The following is a 12,254-nucleotide window of genomic DNA, read 5'->3' as shown; positions in this document are numbered from 1 at the left end:
TTTTTTTTTTTTTTTTTTTTTTTTTGAAAACAACTTTTGAAGTTAAATAACTAAATTAAATTGTCTTATATTAGCTTACAAGAAAACTTGTGCATCTCGCTTACACTAGTAGATGATTAATTTATGCAGTTCTTTACTTCTTTATTGAATATTTTCAGGGTAAATGATGCGTATCTTACTGTAGATAAGTCTCTGATTATTGATCTCCCTATTGCTCCTCCATGGCCTGTTTATCTGCCACACTGCTGAACTCTCTCTCATGGACTGCCAGAGTACATGGTCCACATCATTTATACCCCAACCGGCCCAATCACACCTTTGTTGTCAGTATGAATGGTATGGTTCACTCCATGCGAGAGCACACACTGCTCAAAGCTTCTCTTAGCTCTTCTTACATTGAAGTTGAAACTGCTAAGAAGGAGGGTGTCTTGACACTCCATGAACTCTGCCAAGGCCATGTGCCTGAACACATCATACGCCGGTGAGGGTGCTTTGTTCAAATTTTAGAACTTTAACTGACTATTAAAAAGAAGAATTAGTTTGGATCTTCAGCAATGAAAATTTAACATATCTTTTGTGAATATACTCTAGATTGAGCTTACAAGAAATTAAAGATGTAATCTTTTTTATTCTATCAGGCAAAAATTTGTCACTTGAAATGGATTTGACAGTGTCATCCTTTTCTGTCTTTGGATTTATATAATGCAAAAATCTCAGATTGTTGAATAAAATTATTTAAATTGAATATACTTTCTTTGAGAAAATAATGTAAAATCAGATACAGTGAAGTGACTAAAGTCAGTAAAGTGAGTGTTTTCTGTTTATTTAAATTTTGTGCTACCTTAATCTGATAGTCTGTGAAAATTATTTAAATGAATAAAAAAAGTGATTAAGGGAGTAGAAAATTGCAGAATGGAAGAGGTTGGTTATGTTGTGCCAACCAAAGTGCAGCAAGAAGCATTGCCCGTTCTCTTTGCTGGCTGTGATTGTGTGCTTCATGCTCAGGTTAATGCACTCTCTTAGAGCGTTGTACTTATATTAATTGGTGAAAGTTTTCAGAATTGGGTTTATAGATATGCCAATAGTTTTTTCCTTAGTAAGTGTTTATCAATAAAATATACGCTCTATATTTTGGATTACCAATTTACTATATTTATGATATTATACTATCTAGTATCTCAACTTTCTTATTAAGACTGAACCTAAGAGGCTGGTTTCTCTATTGTAGTGTTATAGCACATTAGCACCTCTATTTTTTGAAAAGAACATAATTCAAAAGTAATGTTCACAAGAACAATTTGCTTACTAGTCATGATTGGTTTTTCCGATTTAGTAATCTCTGCCATTACTGTTTCTCTTTTATGCTTTTGTTTTGTTGGTGACGTGATGATAGGAAGTAGCTAGAAATGTGCCAGTATTTGGTTTGCAAAATCCTTGTGCTAAATTGCTAAAACTATTTCATTTTTTACAACCATTTCGGCATTTCTGCATTTGTAAACCTCTTGATTTAAGTGGGCTTGCTTTTAAGTTGACAAAGCTTATGAAATCATTTTATTCAGTTCTTCTTTCATCCTCTAGACAGGTTCTGGTAAAACATTGGCTTATCTACTGCGGATATTCTCGGTTATTAACACTCAAAGGTCTGCAGTCCAGGCCCTGATTGTGGTTCCCACTAGGGAGCTTGGCATCCAGGTACAGCCCTGGTTATTGTTCTTTACTGCTTCCACATGGATTACCTGATAGTTCAGTGACATTGGCTTATGACTCTGTAAGAGAGGTCTCAGGTTCAATCCCCATTCCCCTCATTTGTACCAAAAAAGGACTGTTCTTCTAAACTATACTGATGATTATGCCCTTCCATTCTTCTCATTTGTACCAAAAATAGACTGTTTTTTAAACTATACTGATGATAATTCCCTTTGCATAACCAAGGTTACAAAAGTTGCTAGGGTGCTCTATGCGAAGTCAGAAGAACTAAATTCTGGGCAGAAGTCATGCACTATTATGGCTCTTTTGGATGGTGGAACCTTGAAGCGACATAAGAGTTGGTTAAAGGTACAGAACAGCAGAACTTGTTTTGCTGCTTTTATAGACGATTTCTGCTGATTTGAAAATTTTCAGACAACTAATTTATCTTAGTAGCCTTACTAATATTTTCATTGTCACAGGCTGAGCCTCCTACTATTGTGATTGCAACTTTGGGAAGTTTAACTCAAATGCTTGAGAAGAATATTTTAAAGTTAGATGCTATGCAAGTGCTTGTAATTGATGAGGTAATGGAGTAGTTCTATCTATATTTCTTATATCTAAATATCTAATTCCCTGAACAAATGGAGTAGTTCTATCTATATTTCTTATATCTAAATATCTAATTCCCTGAACATACTAAGATGAGTTTCTTCTATACCAGAAACAGAAGTTTTTCTCCCAAGAGCGGATAATACTATAATGTGGTTGCTTCTAGAAAGTTTTTAAAGATATATTATTTACTCTCCAAATCTTCTTAATCTAAGCTATTAAGTACAAATGAATGGTGCACATTGTGTCTCACAATTTCATACTCTTTTTTTTTTTTTTTGGTTAAATTAAGATTTATCAATAGATTTTGGTATTTAACTGCTATTATAAATCAATTTAAAATTTAATTAATATGCTTATTCTTTTTTTTCTTTTTTTTGGTTACTATTTAGCTAAAGGTCTAAATTAAGAAAATACAATGCCTGCTTGTTGATTATTTGGAATGGCAATGACACAATCAATTATTTTTTTAAGGTTGATTTCATGTTCAATTCCTCAAAACACGTGAGCTCTCTTCGGAAGCTTTTGACATCATACTCATGTAGAAAGAGTCGTCAAACTATCTTTGCTAGTGCCTCAATTCCCCAGCATAGGCGATTTTTATATGATGCTGTACAACAGAAATGGACAAAGGTTTGCTAGTAGATTTGAACATGTTGAGATATACAATCTAGTTTTCAGCATAGGGGACGAGCTTACCTATTTTAGTGCTTGTGAGTTTATTACAGGCAGATGTAGTTCATTTATATGTGAATCCAATTATGCCAATGCCATCCTGTCTGCATCATAGATTTGTGGTGAGTGAAGTTCAGGAACTTTATTTGGCTTTTGTTTGGGTACCCCTCTGTTCTTGCCATGTCTTCATTTTACTTGCAGGACCAGTCTGACATTATTGTATGATAATTCATATTTTCAGTTCATCTTTTCTTTATAGTTTATCCCAGACCCATATATCTTGCTTTTAAATATCACTTCAGTCAATTAACCAACTTGTAGCTGACAATTATCAATTGCTGGTCTTAGTTTTCATTCTGTTTGTCCAATTCTGATGATATCTGTTCAGAAATGGTTTACTTGACTTCATTATTTTTTGATACTCTGTGGAGTCAGGTATGCAGTAAAGGAGAAAGGTATCTAACATTGCTTTCCCTTTTAAAGTCAGATGAACCTCATTCTGCCATAGTCTTTGTTGGTGTGCAAGTAAGTATCTATAACTCTGTAGTCTCCTTACGTTGGCGGTTTCTAGATTTTAGTTTGAGTCATATTCAGTGTTGTAAAAATTGGCCTAGGCAGCCACCTAGGCGCTAGGCGCCTCTAGGCCGAGGCGAAAAGGAGTGTAGGCGGTTGCTAGTCGGCCGGCCGACTAGGCGACCTAGGTGGCCGAGTTGGCCAACCTGGCTCCGAACTCGGCCGAGTCGGCTGGAACATTTTTTTTAATTGGTTTTTCCAGCTCAAAACAATGTTGTTTTGAGCGGTTTAAAAAAAATAATAAAATAAAATAAAATTAAGCGGCCACCTAGGTGCCCTAGGCGCTAAGCGCTCTCCCAGTGCCCGACTAGCGCCTTTTGCAACATTGGCCATATTGTACTTTCTTTACTAATACACTTCTATCACCATCAACAGTCTGAGAAGTCAAAAAAAGCTGGAGATCCACCGCCAACTACTCTTTTGGTCAATTTTCTAAAGAGTTCTCTGATGGGGTTTTCGGAAATCAGTCTACTTGAGGAAGACATGAATTTCAATCAGCGAGCAGCATCCTTGACTGTAAGTACTGCTTTCAACCTTAAATCTGTGTATGTGAATATCCGTAAGTAGTTTGAGCTTGGAGTGTTGAACTTAGGCCAGGATTCTACTTGATATATGTTACTTGGAATCAGGAACTGCAACAAGGAAGTAGCCATCTTTTAGTGGCAACAGATATAGCAGCCCGAGGTGTTGATTTGCCTGGGACAACACACATATACAATTTTAATCTGCCAAAGGATGCAGTAAACTATCTCCATCGAGCTGGAAGGGCTGGTAGGAAACCTTTTTCAGATGAGAAGTGTTTTGTTACCAGCATTATAACACCTCAAGAGCAGTTTGTTTTACAAAGATTTGAAAATGAATTAATGTTTTCTTGTGAACAGTTGTTCTTTGATGTATAAAGTCGTTCTTGTTTAATGACACTCCTTCATAAGTTTCCATGCATGCAATAGTTATTAATAGAATATGAAGATGTGATGAGATGAGATTTTACTCTTCCTGTTACTAGCAAAATGGAAATATTTCATAATTTCTTTGGGAAAGGGGAAGGCAAGAACTATTTGAAGGTTATCATATGCAATAGTTGACATTTGAGTATTATGATAGGACAGTAACCCGACTGAATATGTAACCCTTAAAATTAGTTAGTACAACTACAAGTCACAAGTACTAGTTCTTACCGGTGCTATATGCAACAGCCTTGGAGGGTTGTATGGCAGAAGTAGAAAGTAGCAGAACAGGAAGGAAATGGCAGAAGGAAAGAATCAGTAGCAAAACGGTGACGTTTGACGGGTGTGGTTAAATAGGTTGATTGATTAGTGCAAACGACGTCCTTTCGTGAAACTGTTGGAAGCAGTTGAAGTTGAGCATTCAAACGACGTTGTTTCCATCCCTCGGGTGGATCAATCTGCTGCGATCCGGACAATGAGGAATGTAGTTAGCTTGCAATTATTCCTGTATTTAAATGGCTGAGGTGTAAGAAGGAGATTTTTATGCTGAATTAATATACAAATTCCCTTTTCTCTTCTTTCTACTGCCCTAACCCTAATCCCTCTTTTTTCTTTCCCAAATTCCTACTGTTTTCCTGAGACCATTGCAATATACTGTTGATTTTGACACGTACTAACCATAATATGACACTGGGGTGTGAACAAACATCAATTTTGTCAGTAATCTGACATGATATGCAATTAAGTCCGCAATTTTCAAAAAATATGGCTGATTGACTTCCCAAGACGTAATTTCTAAATGAGTGTTTAATTTTGAAATTGTGTAACGCAGATATGTATCAAAATATATAGCAATAAAAGAAGTGCCAAAAATAAGTACACAACTGAATTTGATAACGCAGTTGGAGAACACCTCCTAATCTGCGGGGTCACACCTAAAAACCTTTTCACTTAAGATCAACCCGCATTTAAATATTAACCTTATAAACTAACTTTATGAAAAAGTTTACAAATACAGTTTGAACTAATTCTACCAATTAAACAAATTGTAACCAACCGGGATTTTAACACAGCTTGTACTGATATAACTTGGAACTGATATCTCCGGATAATATACCAATCTTTCCCTGTATTGAAGTTTTTTCGCAGCACATTCGTGACTGTATATCTATATTTTGAACTATGAAACTTCGATTTCTTCATTGTAGAAATATCTATTTATAGTGCTTAGTAATTCCTTGATTTTAGTACGCACGATGACATGATCACATGAAGCATTGCATTTTCATTTTTCCACTGTCATTTGCGCCACACATTCACTTATGCATGCATTGCATTTCATTTTGTTTTCCTTAGATTTCGCCACGATCACTTGTGCATGCATTGCATTTTCCCATTTCATTCTTCTTTGCATTTTGAGCCACATACACATCACACGTACATTATGCCTTCATTTTGCATTGTAATTTCTTTTTCTTTATTATGCCACATTTCACACACTTACACATTTTGTTTGATTATATGCCAATTTACCATAAGTAATATATATACATACATAGTATATTACTAACAAATTTCATTATTGTTTTAGTGAATTTTGGAATTAGATATTATACTGAGAATTGTGTATATTTCAATTTAACAAAAATAAGCTATATTATACCTTTCATTATGAAATGATCAAGTCAAGTTCACCACTACTTGCATTTTGACTTGTCTAGCACATAGATTATGATTTATGAGGATGTAACTTCCATACTAAGTGCTTTAAGACCTTAAAATATCTATGTTCAGTGAGGGTAAGGTTTGCCCCAAAAATTAATCTGATTATACCAATGTTTCCCAGTAATATGAAATAATACTATAATAGCCTGCAAAAATTAGATAGAGTATTGAAACTAAAGTCCAGAAAACATTAAAAACACAGGGAAGGATATTGTTGAGGAAGGCACGACCTTCCCACACCTTGTGGCCCATTGATCTAGTCCAAGCTTAGCTTTACTAGAGCCAATGCCTAGCGCCTAGTATAATCATGTTTTTGAGGCCAAATAATGAAAATTTTCATCATTTCGATCAAAAGAAAAGTAATTTTCAACTTTAAGACGCTTCCAAGTTCCAGCCAGGAGGATTATGAAGGAAATTGACAAACAGAAACGGAGATACAATTATATAAAATGCCCTGGCTAAGGCAGGATTACATTTGACCCAAGTTGAATACTAACATGTCATCTGAATCAACAAAAATTCAACCACGTTTCTTTAAATCCACTGGTATGTCAAGTTTCCTTTTTGATGGATAATATACTAGGCCTGGGTCACATGAACCAGTCCAAGAGAGTAACTGGACCAAGAAGGCCCAATAAGGAGGCCTAGTACAGAGTAGTCGTTATACCGTGGACTATGGGTCATGGCTGATATTGCAGTTGTGTTGAACTGATACTGCAGTTGCGTGTGTTGAACGGATGAACGACCACTGTTCCACGCAACTGCAGTTCCTTTTCAACACAACTGCAGTATTAGTTCAACACAATTGCAGTATCAGCCATGACCATGGCCCACAGTATAATTTGCTACCAAAGAGTTTGATAAGGATTGGATTTAGTATTTATAATATAAGTAGGATTAGAGCTTATTATTTATAATGTAACAAGGACTACCAAAAAGTTTGATAAGGATTGGACTTAGTATTTAATAATATAAGTTGGATTAGTGCTTATTATTTATAATGGAGTTAATTCCTTTTTTGGTCATAGACTTATAAGGGGTTCGACACTTTTAGTTCACTATAAAAAATTTTGCCACATTTTGGCCACTCTTATTGTGTGAGTGCCACTTTTGGTCCTCCGTGTAAGTTTCCGTTAGTTTAGTGTCAAAATGAAGGACACTCTTGTCATTTCATGTATTTTTCTTCTCAACATTATCTTCTCTTTTCCCATATTGAGTTTCCTTTCCAGACACGTGTGAGAGTGCCACAACATGATGCACTCCGAACCCTACCTGCGCCACTACGGAAATCCAGTTCCAAGGCCGAATGTTCATTTTGGGAATGGGTTTCGTCGGAGAGTTCTTTGCTACAGATTTGAAGAGTAAAAGGATGGTAAGCGTCGTTTTCACCGGTCACCATTTTCAAGCGTTGTCAGTTTTCAAGTGTTGCCGGTTTCAAGCGTTGCCAGTTTTCTTCCCTCTTTTCACCACCCCACTAACCGCCTTCTGATCCAATTTTAATCCTCCGCCGCCAGCTCCGTGTAAAACTATTATAAAAGGCATTGAATGATTTAACCAATACTTTCATAGGAAGCGTAAATTACTAACCTGATTCCATTGGAGTTTGATGAAGCTATGAGCCCTTTCTTCTTCACCACTTCTTTCTCCTTTGTATTTTCAGAACCCTTTTCCCTCTGGTCTTTCACGTTAAGTTTCCCGAGTGATAGGATAGGAAAATAGTCTAAGCCCTTATATATTGCCTGCTCAACCTAAACTGACATTCCAATATTGATTATTAGAATTATGGCAATAATGGGCCATAAACCCATACAATTAAATGGGCTTAAATAGCCTCATTTGAAAGGCAAAGAGAGAGGAATTATAACCCCTGATCTGTTACAAGTTTTATTCCATTACCTATCAAAATGGAATTTTAATTGTTCAGATCACTTAATACATCGACCACAATAATATTAGAATAAAAATATTCTAACATTCTTCCACTTGGATCATGTGTATTATTGATGGACTAGGATAACTTTAATTCGCGAAATATTCCAAAACATCAAAGAACTTTTACTTAAATCAAAGTCAGCTAGATCATGGCGGTCGCATGTTATTTGAACAACATGTTCCCTTCCATGCATCATAGGTCAACTTTAATTTCAATAGTGACAACCATATGTGCAAACAGAGATTATAACATTAATTGAATTCAACCAAGTCAATATAGCATAAAACTGAAAACAAAATTACAATGATAACAAGGCTCTATCTAAAATTCCCATACTCTCCACATGACAAGAGAATACCTTAGGTGCTAAACCTTTGGTCAAAGGATCAACAACCATAAGTTCAGTTTTGATATGCCGAATTGACACTCTCTGTTTCTGTACTTCTTCTTTAACTGACAAATATTTTAATTCCATATGCTTAGCACCTTTAGAGTATTTGTCACTCTTAGAGAAGAACACTGCTGCGGAGTTGTCACAATAAAGTCTCAAAGGCCTAGAAATACTGTCGACTACTCTAAGCCCCGAGATCAAATTCCGCAGCCACAATCCATGATTTGTGGCTTCAAAGCATGCCACAAATTCTGCCTCCATGGTGGAAGTAGCGATGATTGACTGCTTTGCACTTTTCCATGAAACTGCTCCTCTAGCTAATAGGATCAAATAACCAAATGTAGATTTTCTCGTATCTACACATCCAGCATAATCTGAATTAGAAAAGCCAATCACTTCAAGTGGATCCCACTTCCTATACGTAAGCATGTAATCTTTTGTGCCTTGTAGATATCTTAAAACTTTCTTTGCAGCCTTCCAGTGCTCTATGCTAGGATTACTCTGATATCGACCCAACATTCCAACAGCAAAGCTGATGTCTGGCCGAGTACAAGTCTGTAAATATTCCAAACACCCAACCACTGTTGCATAAGGTATGCTTTCCATTTGTTTTTTCTCAATTTCATTTCTAGGACATTGAGCTAAACTAAATTTGTCCCCTTTCTGCATCGAAACCACTCCCGAAGAACATTTATCCATCTTAAATCTTTCCAAGACCTTGTTAATGTATCCTTTCTGAGACAATCCTAATAATCCTTGTGATCTATCTCGGAATATTTCTATTCCAATCACATAGGATGCCTCACCCATATCCTTCATTTCAAAGGCCTTAGAAAGAAATACTTTAACATCACACAACATGGCCTTATCATTTGCAGCAAGTAGAATGTCATCAACATATAAAACTAAAATAGCAAACTTACTCCCACTAACTTTCATGTAGATACACTGATCAACAGTATTTTCCACAAAACTATAAGATGTAACAATACTGTCAAATTTAATGTACCACTGTCGGGAAGCTTGCTTAAGTCCATATATTGACTTTTCTAATTTACACACCAACTGTTCCTTTCCTGTGGTCAAAAACCCTTCTGGTTGGTCCATATATACTTCTTCCTCTAAATCATCATTTAGAAAGGTGGTCTTAACATCCATTTGGTGAAGCTCCAAATCGTAATGAGCTACCAATGCCAAAACAATCCTTAACGAGTCTTTCTTAGAAACTGGGGAAAAGGTCTCGTTGTAGTCGATGCCACTTTTCTGAGTATAACCTTTGGCAACAAGTCTAGCTTTATACCTTTCGACATTACCTTTAGAGTCGCGTTTGGTCTTAAAGACCCATTTGCACCCGACTCTTCTTGAATTTTCAGGTAATTCTACAAGGTTCCAAACTTTGTTGACTTCCATAGATTTTAACTCATGTTTTCATGGCATCTAACCATCTTTCAGAACTGTTACTTTCAATGGCTTGTTTGAAGGAAACCGGATCCTTATCAATACTCAAATCATTTTCTTGTTCAGCAAAATATATCACGTAGTCATTAGAAATGGCAAGCCTCCTTTCCCTTGTAGACCGCCTTAATGTCATTTCTTCTCGTGGTTCATTGATTTCTTGCTGAATTGTGATTGATTTATTTTCATTGGTTACAATATCCTCATGTGGGTTTAGGACATTCTCATGTCGTTCCGATGCACCAAAAGATGACAATGTAATAACCGGAACTACATCTTGAAAAGAATTTTTATGTGAAGAGGTTTCAGCATGAATTTCTCGAATGTCCACCTTGTGTGGTTCTATGCTCCCACTATTTTGACCATTTTCAATGAATCGAGCATTTCCAATCTCTACAATTCTCATACTATGGTTAAGACAATAAAACCTGTACCCTTTAGACCTTTCTGGATAGCCAATGAAAAAACCACTGACTGTACTTGGGTCAAGTTTATTCTCACGTGGATTATACAACCTTACTTCCGCTTGGCAACCCCATACATGAAGATGCCTTAAACTCGGTTTCTTCCCTGTCCATAGTTCATAAGGTGTCTTATGAACTGCTTTACTTGGAACCTGATTTAATAAATATGTAGCGGTCCTTAACGCATACATCCGTAGTGAAGAAGGTAAGATACAATTACTTACCATACTTCTAACCATATCCATAAGGGTACGATTTCGCCTTTCAGCCACACCGTTTTGTTGCGGTGTTCCGGGCCTTGTATACTGTGCACAAATGCCCCTACTTTCGAGGAATTTAGCAAAAGGACCTGGACATTGTCCTCTTTCGTCAGACCTACCATAATACTCACCCCCTCGGTCTGACCTCACAACTTTGACTTTTCTATCTAACTGCCTTTCAACCTCATTAATGAACACCTCTAAAGTGTTCACAGACTGAGATTTATCATGCAGTAGATATATGTAGCCATATCGTGAATAGTCATCTATAAAGAGTAGATATATGTAGCCATATCGTGAATAGTCATCTATAAAGGTAATGAAGTACCTTTCGCCGCCCCAAGAAGGAACTATAAAGGTAATGAAGTACCTTTCGCCGCCCCAAGAAGGAACATCGAAAGGTCTGAAGTACCTTTCGCCGCCCCAAGAAGGAACATCGAAAGGTCCACAGATGTCTTCGCCGCCCCAAGAAGGAACATCGAAAGGTCCACAGATGTCGGTGTGAATTATTTCAAGCAGCTCACTACTCCTTGTGGCAGGTTTCTTGGTTATGTGTTGCAGCTCACTACTCCTTGTGGCAGGTTTCTTGGTTATGTGTTTGGTTTGTTTTCCCTTAATACAATCCACACACACATCCCAATCACTAAAATCCAAGGCAGGTAGGATTTTAGTTTTCTCCAACCTTACTAACCTTTCCTTGGATATGTGTCCCAGGCGTTTATGCCACAAGTAAGCAGAGTTTTCCTTTAATGCACTACGTTTGGCTCCTATACTACTCTCAACTTGAAATAAAGATTCAGCAAAATTTACATCAAGATTAAAACGATAAAGAGAATCAATCAAAATACCAAAACCATAACATTTATTGTCCTTACATAAATGAAAAGTACGATTCTCAAATTTGATGTAAAATCCCAACATATCCAACCTACTAACTGAAACAAGATTTCTAGCACATTCAGGGACATAGAGACAATTTTCTAGATCCAAATGATATCCTGTATCTAGGATCAATCTATACGTCCCTATTCCCTCAATCCGTGCCTTCATCCTATTTCCCATAAACAAGAATTCATCAGTTCTTCTTGTGGGTTGGATCGAACTAAATCCCTCAAAATATGAGAGACATGAGTAGTAGCACCAGATCTAACCACCAGGTATTGTTGGGTACTTCAATAAGGTTTGATTCAAAAAGCATAGAGATAGAATCATTACCCTTCTTTTCAAACCAAGCCTTTCTCTTCGGACAATCTTTCTTCAAATGCCCCATTTTGTTGTAAAAGAAGCATTTGATTTTTTTCTGGGTTTGACCCGACTGAGTGTTATGCTGGGTCTTGCCCTTTTTACCTGGTTTTCTCTTATTGGTGCTTGAACCTCTTTGAGATGTGAAGTGGATGGAGTGATGTCTTAACTTCTTTAATCTCGTTTCTTCTTGAACCAGCAAATGTTTAGTTTCTTTAAAACTCCATTTTTCTTTAAGAGTATTGTAGTTCACATGGAACTGTCCAAACTCTGCTGGTGGAAGTGAGTTAA

At 36.6% G+C, this 12,254-nt stretch overlaps 1 protein-coding gene across 2 annotated transcripts in view; it reads left to right on the top strand.

Annotated features, from left to right (window-relative positions):
• The window catches only part of LOC116012760 (DEAD-box ATP-dependent RNA helicase 58, chloroplastic), a 5,628-nt gene extending 1,102 nt beyond the window's left edge, over positions 1 to 4,526 (top strand). The window contains exons 2-11 of one of the 2 annotated variants that reach the window (XM_031252445.1): positions 159 to 481; positions 912 to 1,005; positions 1,579 to 1,692; positions 1,933 to 2,055; positions 2,169 to 2,273; positions 2,773 to 2,931; positions 3,027 to 3,095; positions 3,409 to 3,498; positions 3,922 to 4,062; positions 4,176 to 4,526. In XM_031252445.1, coding sequence (XP_031108305.1) covers positions 222 to 481; positions 912 to 1,005; positions 1,579 to 1,692; positions 1,933 to 2,055; positions 2,169 to 2,273; positions 2,773 to 2,931; positions 3,027 to 3,095; positions 3,409 to 3,498; positions 3,922 to 4,062; positions 4,176 to 4,445 — 1,425 coding nt within the window. In that variant the 5' untranslated portion in view covers positions 159 to 221 and the 3' untranslated portion in view covers positions 4,446 to 4,526. Of the gene's footprint in view, positions 1 to 158; positions 482 to 911; positions 1,006 to 1,578; positions 1,693 to 1,932; positions 2,056 to 2,168; positions 2,274 to 2,772; positions 2,932 to 3,026; positions 3,096 to 3,408; positions 3,499 to 3,921; positions 4,063 to 4,175 lie in introns of those variants that run through there. The other variant, XM_031252516.1, reaches the window with a different exon arrangement.
• Positions 4,527 to 12,254: the final 7,728 nt, after the last annotated feature.

The sequence above is a fragment of the Ipomoea triloba genome, chromosome 1, assembly GCF_003576645.1.
Source record: "Ipomoea triloba cultivar NCNSP0323 chromosome 1, ASM357664v1".
Taxonomy (NCBI): Eukaryota; Viridiplantae; Streptophyta; class Magnoliopsida; order Solanales; family Convolvulaceae; genus Ipomoea; species Ipomoea triloba.
Note: the sequence above shows the minus strand (reverse complement) of the source record. Positions and strands in the feature narration are given on the sequence as shown.